This window comes from Osmerus mordax, chromosome 21 (assembly GCF_038355195.1).
Source record: "Osmerus mordax isolate fOsmMor3 chromosome 21, fOsmMor3.pri, whole genome shotgun sequence".
NCBI classification, from domain to species: Eukaryota; Metazoa; Chordata; class Actinopteri; order Osmeriformes; family Osmeridae; genus Osmerus; species Osmerus mordax.
In genome coordinates, this window is record NC_090070.1 from 5,653,632 (window position 1) to 5,668,703 (window position 15,072).

Consider the following 15,072-nt stretch of genomic DNA (forward strand, 5'->3'; position numbering starts at 1 on the left):
GGGGCGCGGGGGTTTTAAATTTCATCATCTGAAGAAACAATGCTTCATTCTTAGTTTCTTCGTCTATTTTCAACGTGAGCGGATATAAAGTGCTTACCTTTACCTCTATATTCGTTTCTGTACTTTAACGGACTCCTATGGGGTGTTGACGCTTCATATAAAAAATAAACAAATAAAGATTTTTTTATACCAAAAACCGACAACCTCCTCCTCTACCAAATCTAATGCAGGTCACGCGCTGCCACCTTGTGGCCAAAGCGCGCCAACGATCACATAATAGTGTGTTTCCATTTTAAGTCTGGTAGAAAGTTCGCTTTTATTCTAGTGGTCAATATGTCAAATCAATAATCAGTTTCAGATCTTGGACAAATTAGATGCTTTAGGCGCTTTAGATGGGGGAAATGGGGTCTGTGAAACACCTTTTTTACGAGAGGCCGAATTGCACGGGGTCCTTCATGAAACACTTCCGTATTCGGCGCGTAATGACGAGTGGGCTACATAAACAGTTTTTGAAATATATTTTTTAACTTTATTGACCAGTTGCAACCAGGTCTTCTTAAATTATGGAGATTACAGTATTCACTTTTGATTCCTTTACGAACGAACCTTTCAAAGGCAATCCTGCAGCTGTTTGCCCTCTTACACAGGCAATATGTTTTATAATATATGACTATTGCATGCTTACTCTATTCCAAGCCATTTGATACATTGTTTCTCCCAACACTGTTGTATGGCATAGGCTAGCCTATCCTACTGTAAGTAGGCTAATCCCAATTCAAAATAGCAATATCTAAAACATTTTTATTTCATTTGAATTGTTCTTCTCATTTGCAGTGCCACGAAAAAGGTAATTAGACAACTCTTCTTCCTTGTTTTTTTATGCAGGAGCTGCAGGATGAGGTCTACCAGAAGATAGCTGCTGAGATGAACCTGTCTGAGACAGCCTTCATTACACGGCTTCACCCAACTGATGACTTCACCTCAGGTGGGACTAGCTACTAAGAGGGTTTTCCAACTGGAAAAATTACTGATAAAGTTTACGGAATTCCATGTTTGTGTAACATACATGGCGAATAAACCGAATTCTGATTCTGAATTATGCAACTTGTTCTGTCAGTCTGTCATTGATCAGTCATGATATCGTAAGATATGTAGTGGACTTTAAGCGTTCTCTTGGTTGGTTGAACAGTGGTTGGTTATGGCTCTCAAGTACTGTACTTGGTGGTCAGTCCACTTCTGTGCTACCATGCATTGCCAGTGAGGTTAATGTTTGTCCTTATCAGGAGCCCGCTTTCGCCTGCGATGGTTCACCCCTGCCAGTGAGGTTCCCCTGTGTGGTCACGCCACCCTGGCCTCCGCTGCTATGCTCTTCTATAAGAAAAGTATCCATTCATCTGAAATTACTTTCCACAGACTTCAAAGCACCTGCATTAAATGTGTAGTCAATTTGATGGATTTGTCTGAAGTATAGATTAGCAAAGAACAGAAGATATAATTGTGTGTAATAATCATTTACGCGATCATTTATGGTTGGAAAAAAACAAGGCCAAAAATTGTGCCACAGAGAAATAATTTTCCTCCTCTGCCAGAGAACAGTAATTCTACAGTGGTGTTTGAGACCTTGAGTGGAGAACTGTATGTTCGCCAGCAGGGAGATTTAATAGTCATGGACTTCCCCCTCGAAAAACCCATACCCCAGGTAGGGCATGGAAATAATGGTTGAACCTCAAAAAGCCTGTCTAAAAACTTGTAATACGGTATGTGTATGTCTTCACCAGGTGGCCAAGGATTTTAAAGACCTTATTAAAGTAAGTCCAACAAGTTGTTTGTAAATGTTATGCTACACATTACAAAGGTTTTTCTGCATGCATTATGTCTCTCTGTGTGTTTAAATAGGCCACAGTGGGAGACCACCCAGTTCAAGAAGTGTTTTTCTGTACCACCATCAAAGAAATACTGATTTGTCTCGATGATACCTGCGACAGGTCAGTGTTTGTGAATGTGCTGATGTTGTGTGTGTGTACAGGGTGTTTGTACATCAGGGGTGTTTGTGTGCGTCCTCCAGGTCAGCGCTGACCAGCCTGCAGCCAAACCACACAGCCCTGTTAGCTAGTGAGAGCAGTGGAAAGGTAATGGGAGTCACAGTCACAGTGCGTGGAGACCCCGAGTGCCAGGCTGGTTATGACTTCTTCTCCAGAAACTTTGCCCCCTGGTATGGAATCCCTGAGGACCCCGTCACTGGTGTGTGCCTTTATGCCAGCAATAACATCCTTGTGGCCCAAGGGTGACCTTTGTGCTTACAAGAGCCAGGTTACAAAATCCATCTTACATGAGGTTGATGTATGGCTCAGTCAATGGCAGTGATGGTAAACACACATTTTTCACTTTAGGCTCTTCGCACACTTTCCTAGCAAGTTACTGGTCTGCAAAACTGGGCAAAAAGAAAATGCTGGGTAAGGTCGATACAATTTTTAGATTAGTGTATTACTATACCTGGTATACTACAGGCAGTTTTAAGCAGAGTGCAATGCAAAAACTATAATGTAGACATTGGTCGTGATGATACTAGTGTGACACTCCTGTACCATCATTTTTATAAATGGACGGCAAACTTACTTGTGTCTACCAGCGTATCAGTGCTCAAGTCGTGGCGGCGAGTTGCGGTTGGAAGTGAGGGATGATGGAAGAGTGGACATCGCTGGCCAGGCTGTCATGATCCTGGAGGGAACTCTGTCTCTTTAGTTTCTCTACATTTCCTTACAGATTAGTCACAGTGGTGACACTGACAATAAAAGAGAAATGATGAATTCTTACAAGTGAGTTTTTTTTTTTATTAATTCAGAGTGGTACATTTGTGAGGAACGAGTCCTTTAGTGGCCATGTTCCCAAACATTGTTAGCTCATAGCTGCCTAAATAAACAAATTATAATTGAAATAAACGGGTTTCCAATATGTAATTTACATTAAAAAACATCAGAAGAAAAGTAAATATGTCCAAATAAATCAAATTAAGTAATGTAGTCAGGAAACAGTTCTCATTGCCCTTAGGGGATATAACTCAGCTTCCTCTCGTAGTCCCCTCTCCAGGTTCCATGTACCCGTCGAGCGGATGCAAGGGGCTGAAACGCAGCAGAGGCAAGTCCACCGTGGTGCAGCAGTCTTTAGGATGCGACCAGCCCTCCTTCGGGCGCCGTATGGGTGGCGGTGGAGGGGGCACGTCCGAGTTGGAGTCCACAGAACCCTCGTCATCGTTGTTATTGTTGCCGTCGCGGTCAGCGCTCCCAAAGCTGCTGCTCCGGCAGCGGACCAAGAAGGTCCCCCGGTGGTGGCGGTGGTACAGAACTCCCATGACGGTCATCAACATCAGGAGTAGGAAGCTCAGCAGGAAAGAGACCACGTAGATGCCTTGAACCATCCCGGATGACGTTGCCAACACACACCCTAAAAGACAAAAGTATCAATTAGAACTGTTCTACTGTTTTTCAGTTACTATTAAATACCCCAAATGTCGAACAAAGATTGCAGATTGTATTTCATAATTCAGAACGCCAAAGAAAGTGACAGTTAAGCGTATGAGTTTTCTTGTGCTTTTCTTAAGAGCAGATTTATGGCAGTGAAAAAAGGGGTACCAGAGTTACTGGGCTGCGGTATAGGGCTACGCTGATGCTTCATAAAGTCCTCCTGACTGTGGTGTTGTTCCGTACCGGCAGCCTTAAGGTCCACACACAGGGTTCCTCCAGAACCCAGACGGGACGCGTCCTCGAACCCGGGCCGGCAGCGGCAGGCGTAGGAGCCAAAGTGATTCAAGCATTCGGCGTTGATGTCACACAGCACCAGCTGGGTTGCGCATTCATTGACATCTGTCATGCATATGCGAGCAAACACGTCAACACATGCAGACTAACGATAGTTGCGAAATTCATTCCAACTTAAATGAATTACCATTATCTCCAAGTCAAATCACATCTGTACTCAAAAGAAGAGTATTGATTGTAGTACCGGTTCTATGTTTAGTTAGGCAGTCCTTGTCTGGTCAAGAAGAAAGGGAGTGTGGCGCGAAGGAATTGGATACATTTGGTCGAATATCAACCAAATCTTCTGGAATGCCTACCTGCGGTGGACAGCGAGATGATCATAGCCTGCTCGAAGCTGCCATGGAGACTGATATTTGACGAGACCAGCTCCTGGAGAGCAGCGTGGAGGGTGCTTCGGAACTTCATCCCCTCCGTACCATCTGCCATCTGCAGCCAGAGGATGTACAGCACTCCAGCACTCAGCCTGGGTAGTATAAAACCACAAACAAATGTTTCTCAATAACTTCATACTACTTGTAGCAAAAACAACTACATCTCCAAATTGAGGATACATGTTTAAGTTTGGGTTTGAGTTCAGCACAATGGCAATATTGCATTTTATATTATGTATAGCATATACCAGAAAAGGGAAAGATATTTCTAGGGGCTCATACTAACCTTTTTATTCTTTTGGAGGATATTGTTATAGATTGAATGAGAATCTTCAATTGTTCATGGATCTAAAACAAAAACAAAAAAATCATAACACAGTACATGCATAAAACAAATGAGAAATCTATACTAATAATTTCAGAAGCAATATCCTTAATCCATATACGTAATCTAATAATATATTGGTATATTTAGCAGACGCTTATCTTCAAAGTGACATTCAGGGGGATATTTGACCCTTTGACCTCTTGATCTGCAGTCAAATGCTCTGTCATTGAGCTATATCCATCCAATATAATAATCCAGTGGGATTCACTTCCCACAGCATTACAAGATGACAACTCACTAGTTCTTTTGTTGACATCAGTAGTGTACTCGATAGATGGTCCCAATGCTCCTCAGAATCGTCCTCAAGGGAGAAGGTGAGCTCAACAGAAACTTCAAACAGATGATCTGGAAGTCATAACATAGGGTGTACATTATGGTACATTTTACCCAATGTCATAGAACAGCAGCCACCTCACAGCTCTCGTAATATATGCCCTTATGATTATACAAGGGAATTTGGATGCACTTCAGATAGATCAAACCTTTGAAACAAATGCAAAATCGAATTTAACATGGACTAAACTCTGACACTCACCCCCAGGTAGGTGTGGCACCTCAGTGTGATTTTGGGCATGTCCTGGTAAAATGAAATGAACATGGGAGACAAACAGTGGAGCTCATATGTTTCCATCAACTATTCTACAAAGGGGAGGCTTTTACTTACTACCTCCTTCTCTGCTGTCTGACAGGAGTTCCACCATGTTTGGGTAATAGGCTATTGGATTACCCTGCTCGTCATCGGGCATGGGGGATGAAATTGTCGGCAGCTGCTCGGCGGCATTCATACTCCATGATGTTTCCATAACGGGATCTTCCCCTTGGTCAGCCCCGGGTGGAGACACGTGGTGGGACCCCTCCACTGAAACAACATCGGCTGTGTAAGACGTGTGTTCCTCGGTGGCAGGGGGGACGTGTAGAGAACGAGCGTCCACACTCCTGCGTACGTCTGACTGGATGTGTAGGAAGGTGTGAGGGTTTATGACAGACTCTGTAGCTTGGACACCTTTTGAGTACATGTTCAAAGACGGCGAGTGGACCTCCAACTCATTGGAGAGCTGTATTGGGGTTTGAGAGGCACTCCTCCCTAATCGGGAGGTGCCCAGGGTGGGTACTATTGCTATGGTGGGGGTGTAGGTAAAGGCGGGGGTGAGAGGGGAAGGAGGGCTTATATCCCCGATGTGGTTGACCATTCCTTGCCAGGTTAGATTGTGCTCGAGCGGTACCTTCTCCACTACAGTCTCCTCGGTCCTTGCAGCGCTCCACTCATCTTCCTCAACCTGAACAGAAGACAACCTAGAGTGTTTCTGTTGAGTAACTGGTTCATCTTCTTCTAATGGAAGCTCATTGGACACAGAGGTGAGCAGGTCAAAGTACTCCTCCATCTCATTGTAGTTTCCCTGCACTGCCGGTGTGGAGCTTTCCAGTAAAATGGGCTGGGTAGGTTCACCCTCCTTGGTGGGTACGTATGTGGTAAAATCTCTCAGAAAAATGGTCGGCTTTACTGTCTCATGCTTCACATCTTCCTTCATCCATTTACTGTTTCCCTCTGTGTCGTCGTCATGTGGCTTGTACACAATTGGTGGTTCAAATGCTTGGTACCTCCCATAGAATCCTCTAAAAGGAGGGATGGGACTTCCTCTGATGAGTAGGACCACATGGAGAGTATTGGACAGGGATGTGTACTTGGCCTCCTGCCAGCACTTCTCCAACACCTTGTTTCCCCCAGACACCCCAGAGGGCTCAGCCAGTTGGATCTGGTCTAGTTTGAGGTGGCAGGCGTCAGGGGGGGTGAAGTCTTTCAGGTAAAGCCGAACATGTTTCCCAGGGTGTACTTGGATGGTCCATTTGCACCACAACGGAGGGTTGGAGCACAAGTAGTCTGGGGAGAAGAACTCGCCGCTGTCACCTTGCAAGACCCCGTGGCAGCTTCGGAGGGCAAAGAAGGCGTAGCCATCTTCTCCTGAAGAGAAGGTGTAGAAAGACAAATACAGAGAACTGTTTTAGCACAGTACCCCCCCCACACACACACACACACACAACTATCATAATCAGGTAGCCCATCCATGAATTCAGTTTCACAAATTCATTATTTACCCTTGATGGTATGACAAAGTATAATAGACAGATATTTATTTTTTACCTGGAGACTCATAGGCGTCATTCTCACTTGTCTATGGAAGAAAAGAACTTGTATGAATAAATTTGAAGTTTTCAGATTGTATGACAAAACTAAAATGAACGGCATTGCCATAACACTAGAGTGGACGTTTAATTGCGAATGGGAAAGTCTACTTACAAAAGTAGAGTCACAGAGCTCGATAAATATGCCAAATATCAGTAGAAATATAAACATAGTTAGCAATCTATTACGATTTCGTAGCATTTTAGACAACTTTGTCTTAACTATAAGAATATTTAGCAGTTTCTTCCGCTGCACACACTGAAGATAGATAACGGTGTTTTAGTTTTTTTTTCCGATTTCCGCCAATGATGAACATTAACACCTGAACTATATTTTCAATTAGAATAATTGATGTGGCCTACGTTTACCCCTTACGTTCATGTGTTTCCAATACGAATAGATTCGTGCTCGACCAGTGGATGTCGCCATTATTCTTCTTCCACTTTCTAATGACTGCCTGCATGATAAACTTCTCCAACACCACGTAACCACGCAAACAAACATTCAGAGAACTGTGTCCTCCAAGGTTTTTTTATTTTTTTATTTTTTTAGCTCAGGCATTATAACAAATAAATACAAATAAAATCGAGTCAATGTTTTACTTTTGAACCCAAACAAACATTAAAGCACTTCACCGTTCCCAAAGTTTAAACAATTATTTATTATTCTACAAAAACGAAATACAAGGTAGCCATGCCATTACCTTAAGCCACTTTAAGAATAATAAAAAATAAACAAAAGGTAGAAAATGTGCTTAAAAATGTGTGGCATTTAATTATACATCTCTCTACTTCCATGGAGCTGAAGGTATAAACCCTGATGATTCTATTAAAAGCTTGGTATTGAGAGAGCAACACACACATCAGTACTGTTGTAAAGAAGATCAAACTCTTCCACAGAATGCACATTTTACATTATTTCTTAGCTTCTTATCAAATCATTGACAATCAATCATCTTCTTATCAATCATTGACAATACCCATAAATGTATTATCAAAACCTGTGCAACTTAAATTCTCAATTATCTAACCAACACAAACAACACAAACAACTGTAACCCACCCCTCCACTTACAAATGTACATTATAAATAGATGTGTCTATGATCAATTGCAAATATACCTATAAAGAATATGAACACCCTGATATGTCGCATTAACAATACTATTGTCCTGAGCAAATTCAGTAGTATACGATATCAGATAACACATTTTCTGATCCAGTCAGTCGTTAAGCTGAATAGGGACACACAACACACCACATGACCAAAACAGTAACATTTAATACAGTAGGTAGCAAAGACAATGAAGCTGTCACAAATACAAACACAAACCACTTTGAGGGTCAATCGAAAAACATAAGGCAGCAAATCAAACCCTGACCTCAAAGCTTTGTTAACATTCTGCTACATCCACTGTTAGCATGCCAAAGTCTGTTTATGGCCAAGAACAGACAGGACCCAAGATCTACCTGCAGATAACTGTCTGTTGCTATGTACAGTAATTAAAACATTGCTGAATGTAAGTTGAACAGTATCATTTTGCATAGAACTCCAATACAGTTCTTTCAAAGAAAGGATTTAGATCAAATAATTGTATATCTAGCAAAAAATTTAGGTAGATTCTAGGACTCGTCCTTTCCATTCTAATAGAATGAGATTGTAAAAGAATGTACGGAAAATGCAGTACTCTTAAGTTGTTGCCTGATTCATACAATTACATGACTTTGATGCCATGATAAAAAAAGTTGAGAAAAGTTGAGAAAACTGACTACTACACAGACGATCACTGACATTCAATGTCAGGATTGTTGAGCCAAGCCCATATCTGAATCATTTCCTGTGGCGTCCTACTGTGAACTAGCATCAAGCCTTTGTAGATGCATGGGTTATTCCTGTACTTTTCCTCAATGTCAAAAGTCTGGAAGCCTTTGTGTTTCTCTGGGACCAACCCCAGCCTTTTCATACACATCCCCGTGTACACGTCATCGATGGGGTAGAGTGGCACTTGTTGGGAGATGTTGTAGAGGCGAATTCCCAGTTCCCCCGAGTACAAAAACCCTCCACCCCCTGCGTAAGGCGGGTAACCCCCGACAAACACACTCTCGGGTATAAAGTACTTGAGTTTCCTGTCCCTGTGGGGGCCAGCGTTGGTAATCACATCCCCTATGAAGAGATCCGAGGCTTGTTTTCTTGGGAGACCTTTTAAAAAGTCTAAAATTCTCAAGGTGTTGACAAAGACATCATCGTCCCCCTTGAAAATGTACTTGGTGTTCGGGCACCTCTTGTTCAACCACTCCAAAAAGAGTACATCTTTGAGAGTTAGATTGAAAAAGGAGTCCCTGAAATCCCATTGGACTATGTCTCTGTGAAGCTTTGCCTCATGACGCAGCATCCCTGAAAGGTCTGGGAAGTGGTCAACAGCTGTGGAATTGCCCAGCAAAAACACAGTGACCACTGTTTGATTGGCTAAGATGCCCGCCTTTCCCCAAGATTCACGAATGGCCTGCCGGCGGTCAAAGTGGGACGTAAGAGACTTGATGGCCAATAGCAGGAAGGGTTTGCCTTTACACACATGAGGCTGGTCCATTACCATGGGGTACGACCGGCAGCGCATATTCAACAGGAAGTCTTGGAAGCGCTGAGGAAGGGAGTTGTAGTCCGAGATCTTTGTAGTGACGCTGTAGTCCGGTTCACAGGAACCAATGGGGCTTGTATTGTTAAGCCAATCAGGGAGCTCAGAGAGGGTGTCATTGGCCAGCACAGTCCCAATGAGAGGGTTGTAGAGGAAGCCCAGCCTCTGCTGCTCCTTGTTCCAGTAGGACTTGCTCACCGTGTGCTTGCTCCAGAACTTTGTCGAGGGGATCCGAATCTTCTGACTCCCACCCTTCTCCTGACCCAGGTTTAATGACACCCCCACCAGGATACAGATTAAGATATTCAGCATCATCATGAGACACAGGACCCTTGATTTCCTCTGCCCAGCATGCATCTTTTCGTCTTCTCTCTGGGCCTAGACATAAAAAGAATGCAAGGAGCCAGTGTTTACAAGCCATATTACAGAGCTAAGATAGCATTTGTATTACAGCAGCTAGCAAGTTCTAAGTCTTTTAGACTTACAAAAAGCCCAGGAGGAATGGCAACATTTAGAAACATAGAACGGGCGATTTGTAGAGTACGCTTTCAGCCAAAGGTAGAATCAAGGAGAAAACTGTTGAGGCACGTCAGTCTTTGTCGCTTGTTCTGTGTTTGGCCTGCCACATATAAGGCCGCTTACCATGCCTAATCCTAGAAGAATAAGCTATGCACATTTTTCTTCATCCCCCTACACTTCATGATGTCCTCCTCTTATTCCTTCTTTTTTCTCATACCACAACGTATTGCGTCCTCCTCTCTTCCCTTCTCACAATGCCAGAGGGGCATCATGGGTTCTCAATTTGAGCCTCCTCGTGACACCAATTTACTGGTCTTTGAGTCACAGTATATTGCTAGATTGACCCACACACAAAAGACCATACATTTTTTTTGTATGTCATCATCCGTTTTTTCCAGTCAGGCTTCAGGCCTAAAGGTCTCACCCAGGGTGAGGAATACTGAAGGCATGTATAGAACCTTAAAGGTTATGGACACAAGATACATTCAGACCAGCAGATAGGGAGTTAAGATTCAACGAGTCATGTCCTTAGTGCTATGTCTTGCTATAGCTTCTCATGACCCGTGTAGGAACTATAGGACCCAGTCAAAGCATGTACAATGCATTTCTCTGATCCAAAAAAGAAAATCAAGAAAAGCTCAGGGTGCAAAAAGAAAATAGGTCACCTAGGGCTCAGGCCTGCTCCACACTGTGCACACAATCCACAACTAACCTGTGAACTCTGGAAGATGATTAAGAAATCTGTTTTACTGGTGTTCCAGTCTTCTTAACCCATGTAGATCATCTGCAAGGGAGTGGCCCACAAAGACATAGAAAGGGGCTAACCAGGAGTGTGTTTTTACAGCCACCTGGAATAAAACACAATAACACAGCATGTTAATATTAGGAGAGGAGGGGGGGATTGTTGTCTGAGGTAGGCTTAGAAACATTGGTCTCACGCATGCCTAAATTCTAAGAAATCAACTGAAAGCTCCTTAGGAGAACAGGTAGTGTATTCAAGCCTGTTGCTAGGGCAAAGCCTGGCTAACAGTATTGTAATAACTGTTAATAAAAGTTATTTGACAAGTTTGACAAAGCAAGCCTCAAACCAGAGAGAACGCATTACAGTACCTAACCTAAAAGTCCCATATATTTCCATATTTCAGCAGCATAAGACTGTCCAGACAAGGACATCATTGATCAAGAATGGCAATGTTGATGGTGTTTGAGTCTGCTGAGGACTGGGCCTGTACACCACAGATTCACAGACATGACTCAGGCCTGCATTTCATTAATGTTCTGCTAATGTTTTATACCCATAATTAAACAGATATATTGAACTTTGTAGGTAAACAAGCTTGTATAAAAGCAAAGGCTGGGAAAAAGGGGACTAGTCCACAAACCAGTTTTGAGTTTAGTCATTCATTAAGGTGTTAGTTTAAGTCCAAGTTTGACCTGATATAGGCCTACCTTACATGCCCATACCTGTAACGTGAAGGTATTAGCAAGACTGTACATGAGTCTGATACAAGTCCTTTGCCACCAACAAGTCAAATCTGATGCAGATTGTTTCCTAACATTTGAAATGACACACCTATTCTCAGTAGGGGTATATTAGGAAGGTTATTTGAAGTGAGGACTTTACAGAGTTGTCTTGTCTCTGACATAAAATGGGCAGCCATACAGCAGCAGCTGGGATATCAAAATTATAGTGGATGCAACCCTGACCACCATCCAGATGGGGGAAGAAGAGGCCTACTAGCCTAAATGGAAAGTTCAATTTCTCCATATGCGTGAGAGAATTCCCCAACCCAAAATTGAAATTATAAGAGGAGCAATAGATTGGCTAACCCTGTGCACTCTACTTACACTCTACTCCAAATACTAAGCCAAACACATATTCCTGACAGACTATTGATTTTGACAGAGGCCAGGGTACTCAACAGTTTAATAAGAGGGGCGTAACAATTGCGAAAGTGAGTAACACGAGCGATACAGGTTTCACATGCTGCATATATTGATTCAACACAGAACTATACGAAAGCACATGTATTCTTTAAGTACAGAAAAAGCTTTTACAGGGATGACAATGGCAATGAGAAATGATCATTCACTCAATTTAAGACTATAAGACCATGACCATGATATGGGTTGATGTAGCCTAGGTTAGCCTACATAAGAGTTCACCACTTTATTAAAAATATGATATGGCTATTAAATGTTCTGGTAAGCAGAGTCTACTAGATAAAGTGGCCATAAAACCAAATAAAAACCAAGAAGACGGGAAATTAAGTCCAACCACCCAACCTGCATACCTGCTGCATAGGCCTACTTCACCTGAATGGCAATTTTTCCGTTCCAATGGGTCATGTTGTTGAAGCGCATATTCTGTGCACAGGCAGAGGTGCCTATTCTTATCCTGTCCAAGGCTGTACTCACCAAAAGAGACGATAATCATATCCGAAATAAATAATTTTTTTATGAAAGCAAAATAAAGTTGCATTAAAAGTTTAAGTCCATGGCATAGCTCCGATATTTCTTAGTGTGTCTACAATCAACCCATGCCATATCGGAGAACATTATTTCAGTCGGCGGACGTCGAAGTGGGGAGTAAAAATAATATTGGTAATTTCCTTCGCGTTTGAGGTAGGTCTATAAAAAAGGCTCCTCCTTTTGACGTAGTGCTTTGGGGCGGCGGCGAGCTCTCTTGTGCTGTACGTGACTTTAAAGGTATTCTACTTGCCTTTCCAGACGATTGTTTTTAGGCTATTTCATTTCATGAGGGAGCATTCATGGAAAATAATAATATCGTTGCATATGTCTACTCCTGGCCAAGTCAATGTCTTTCTGTGCCTGTATCTCAAGATATCAACTGCCATGTGAACGGATTGTGGCAGAGCATGCGTGTATTCCGAACCTGAGGTGTAAAAAAAAAAAACATTACAATAAGTTTCGATTTTACACTGGTGGTTGATTTGTTAAACGTAGACTGAGAGAGAGAGACTTGAGAGTTGAATGAGATCACAAACAGATTCACAGGACAAACCTCAAGTGATCATGGCATGAACTTTAGTAACCTCCTTTTACACAAACTGACCATCACGGAATTACACTGGTGTAGATGGATATACTCTATTTGTCTCGTCCCTGTATCTAAGGCCTATACAGTTCAATTTAATTAAATTCACTTTATTAATCCCTGAATTTATTCAAGAATGACTGGAGTCCAGTGTTAAATTTGGCTATGCTGCTGGCTAAATGCCGTATAATTACAGCTATCTCAGATGTATTTATATCTGCCTATCGAATGTCTGTGAGATTTAATTAGGGAGCCTACTCGTCCGATTTAACCCTGCACCAACCTAACCTGAATCTAATGACCCCTCTTTTAAATTGAATACACAAATCTGCTCATCTTTGGAAGATGGCCAAAACGCTGTGTACCCTGCAAATGGGAACAAGCATCTATTTTCATTTGGTAATCCAAGTCTAGATGTTTTAACGATACAACATTTATTTGGTCTCTGACAAAGTCTGAAAGAGTGACCATACTAAAGGGTTTACAGGCTGTGTACTTCCAAAATGGCTGTGGTCCTGAACTTCCTGATTCTTCTCCCCTACAGATTGGGCAATGGCAGTCCTATGTATTTTCTGACCTTTGTGACACTCAAAGATGGGTAGACTAGAGCCTGTAATGAATTCCAGGAGGATCAGATACCAGAGCCAGACAGCTTCCGAGAGGTTTAACCAGGGTTGAGTTTATTTTCTGAAGTCAGCTCTGCCATTACTAACTAAAACATGGGTAAGGTGTGAATGTAATTGTGAGACTGTGGACGGAACGGGGGCAGTGGGTCATTTGGGCTCAAGGTCTACAAGATGAATCGTTCATGATCTAAAAGTCTTGGTGCAGCAACACAGCCATAGTGATTCAGTAATCTCTGATAATGCCAGGGATCTGTGTGTGTCTGTCTGTTTAAAAATTTTTTAATTTTAGGCCAGTGAATTCCCCCGATTACTTCGAGAACCGGACACTCTCTAAAGTTGATATTTTGCAGGTGTCGTTTTTATAATCCAATGGTGTGCAGTGCCGCATTTGATGTCGTTTGGATAAGAATTTTCCAAAAATTTTAAAATCCGCCAATTTCGCGACGGATCTTTTCTTTTTTAGCAATGTTGAGCTCACACTATAGCCTATATAGTTAGCTCAACATTTACTGATGTGCACTAAGCGGTAGGAGGCTTTATGATAACTTCAGTGAATTTAGTTTAGTTAGGCCCTAATGAATGGGGTGGCACTTGATTGTCAAAAACTACTATTTTAAAATTCACACACTGCATCACTCAGAGCAACAGTTTTCTAACGGTATCCAGTGGTTAGCTGCTAGTCTCCATTGAAGCGCTGTCAGAATGCACGTACGTTGGCGTCTTGCACTGTTGATGGGGGCGTGGCCCAACATGTTGCGAATATGGGGCTTGTAGCGTAAGTGATAAATGACAATGTAAGACGACTTTATAAAAAAAAATACAAATGCATTTTTTCAGCTTTATACCGTTTCTGTTCAGGAGGGTTAAAAAAAAAAAAGTGTGCGGTTGGGGGGGCCGGCAGGGTGGCCATTCTCTGACCAATGGTGTAATCAGTGGCGGCTGCTGATCTTTCAAAGAGGGGAAGCTCATTTCGGCCTACATCCTAATTTATTTTATTTGGCTATTTACTGGATAGTTCACCCCTTCGACACTAGCCTAGCCTACTGAATGAATGAACGATCTAACAAAACAATATTAATCAAGGAGGAAATGTGGAAATTAGGTTAAACTGAAACAAGGAACGTGGTGTATAATTGTATGAAATGTATGATGAAAATTGGTTAGCAATTTCGCCAAGCAAATACCAAGAAATAGGTTGCTGCAGCTTCGGTGACTTTGTAGTACAAAATTACTGTCAATCAAAAGGAGATGCAGTCTTTCGACAGAGCCTCCAATCATCACGCGGAAGCTCAGCGTCCAGGCCAGCCCACTCCTCCATTCACCCCCAGAGACGTACGCTGAGCGTCCGAGGCGGGACATAATCTCAGCATTCATCCAATGACCGTTTTGAAGCACTGAAATAAACTGAACACCATGACTCCATTGAAGTCCATGGAAACTGAGCTTCAACAGGGAAATGCACTATGACGCTACGAGAATGT

The 15,072-nt window shown here is 42.4% G+C and overlaps 3 protein-coding genes across 7 annotated transcripts; 1 reads left to right on the forward strand and 2 right to left on the reverse strand.

The window, feature by feature from the left end:
* The first annotated feature begins 499 nt into the window (after positions 1-499).
* On the forward strand, positions 500-3,497 carry LOC136965148 (phenazine biosynthesis-like domain-containing protein 1). Of its 3 annotated transcripts, none has more exons than XR_010879280.1 (10): positions 500-647; positions 886-985; positions 1,284-1,382; positions 1,590-1,699; positions 1,779-1,808; positions 1,897-1,985; positions 2,066-2,241; positions 2,391-2,453; positions 2,630-2,816; positions 3,076-3,497. XR_010879280.1 is itself a non-coding variant. In XM_067259181.1 (9 exons), exons 1-9 carry the CDS (start codon positions 564-566, stop codon positions 2,740-2,742), a joined length of 864 nt encoding a protein of 287 aa, XP_067115282.1. In that variant the 5' UTR covers positions 500-563; the 3' UTR covers positions 2,743-2,864. The 3 variants fall into 3 exon arrangements, 1 of the variants encoding a protein (XP_067115282.1); XR_010879281.1 differs by having other exon boundaries at positions 625-755; XM_067259181.1 differs by lacking the exon at positions 3,076-3,497 and having other exon boundaries at positions 2,630-2,864.
* zgc:66455 (uncharacterized protein LOC393502 homolog) lies at positions 2,823-6,927 on the reverse strand. Its single transcript, XM_067259795.1, has 9 exons — positions 6,871-6,927; positions 6,715-6,745; positions 5,239-6,534; positions 5,110-5,151; positions 4,813-4,919; positions 4,473-4,534; positions 4,112-4,278; positions 3,705-3,860; positions 2,823-3,441 (listed from the first exon to the last, which is right to left on the reverse strand). Exons 1-9 carry the CDS (start codon positions 6,925-6,927, stop codon positions 3,059-3,061), a joined length of 2,301 nt encoding a protein of 766 aa, XP_067115896.1. The 3' UTR covers positions 2,823-3,058.
* Positions 6,928-7,301: 374 nt separating this feature from the next.
* Positions 7,302-12,513, reverse strand: b3gnt2a (UDP-GlcNAc:betaGal beta-1,3-N-acetylglucosaminyltransferase 2a). 3 transcript variants are annotated; one of them, XM_067259339.1, is made up of 3 exons: positions 12,202-12,513; positions 10,620-10,755; positions 7,302-9,766 (listed from the first exon to the last, which is right to left on the reverse strand). In XM_067259339.1, the coding sequence occupies exon 3, from the start codon at positions 9,743-9,745 to the stop codon at positions 8,540-8,542; it is 1,206 nt and encodes a 401-aa protein (XP_067115440.1). In that variant the 5' UTR covers positions 9,746-9,766; positions 10,620-10,755; positions 12,202-12,513; the 3' UTR covers positions 7,302-8,539. The 3 variants fall into 3 exon arrangements, with proteins under 3 accessions (XP_067115440.1, XP_067115439.1, XP_067115438.1); XM_067259338.1 differs by lacking the exon at positions 10,620-10,755 and having other exon boundaries at positions 12,202-12,468; XM_067259337.1 differs by lacking the exons at positions 10,620-10,755; positions 12,202-12,513 and adding an exon at positions 9,874-9,920.
* Positions 12,514-15,072: the final 2,559 nt, after the last annotated feature.

Bases quoted from the DNA above. Each gene is read 5' to 3' on its own strand.
- LOC136965148 (XM_067259181.1), top strand. From the start codon at position 564: ATGGAGATTACAGTATTCACTTTTGATTCCTTTACGAACGAACCTTTC. The intron at 2,242-2,390 runs GTGTGTGCCTTT...TTTTCACTTTAG, and splicing joins CCCTGAGGACCCCGTCACTG to GCTCTTCGCACACTTTCCTA. The intron at 2,454-2,629 runs GTAAGGTCGATA...TGTGTCTACCAG, and splicing joins GGGCAAAAAGAAAATGCTGG to CGTATCAGTGCTCAAGTCGT.
- zgc:66455 (XM_067259795.1), bottom strand. From the start codon at position 6,927: ATGTTTATATTTCTACTGATATTTGGCATATTTATCGAGCTCTGTGAC. The intron at 6,746-6,870 runs GTAAGTAGACTT...TTTCTTCCATAG, and splicing joins AGCTCTGTGACTCTACTTTT to ACAAGTGAGAATGACGCCTA. The intron at 5,152-5,238 runs GTAAGTAAAAGC...TCATTTTACCAG, and splicing joins AGACAGCAGAGAAGGAGGTA to GACATGCCCAAAATCACACT.
- b3gnt2a (XM_067259337.1), bottom strand. From the start codon at position 9,909: ATGTTTCTAAATGTTGCCATTCCTCCTGGGCTTTTT. The intron at 9,767-9,873 runs GTAAGTCTAAAA...TTTTATGTCTAG, and splicing joins CCATTCCTCCTGGGCTTTTT to GCCCAGAGAGAAGACGAAAA.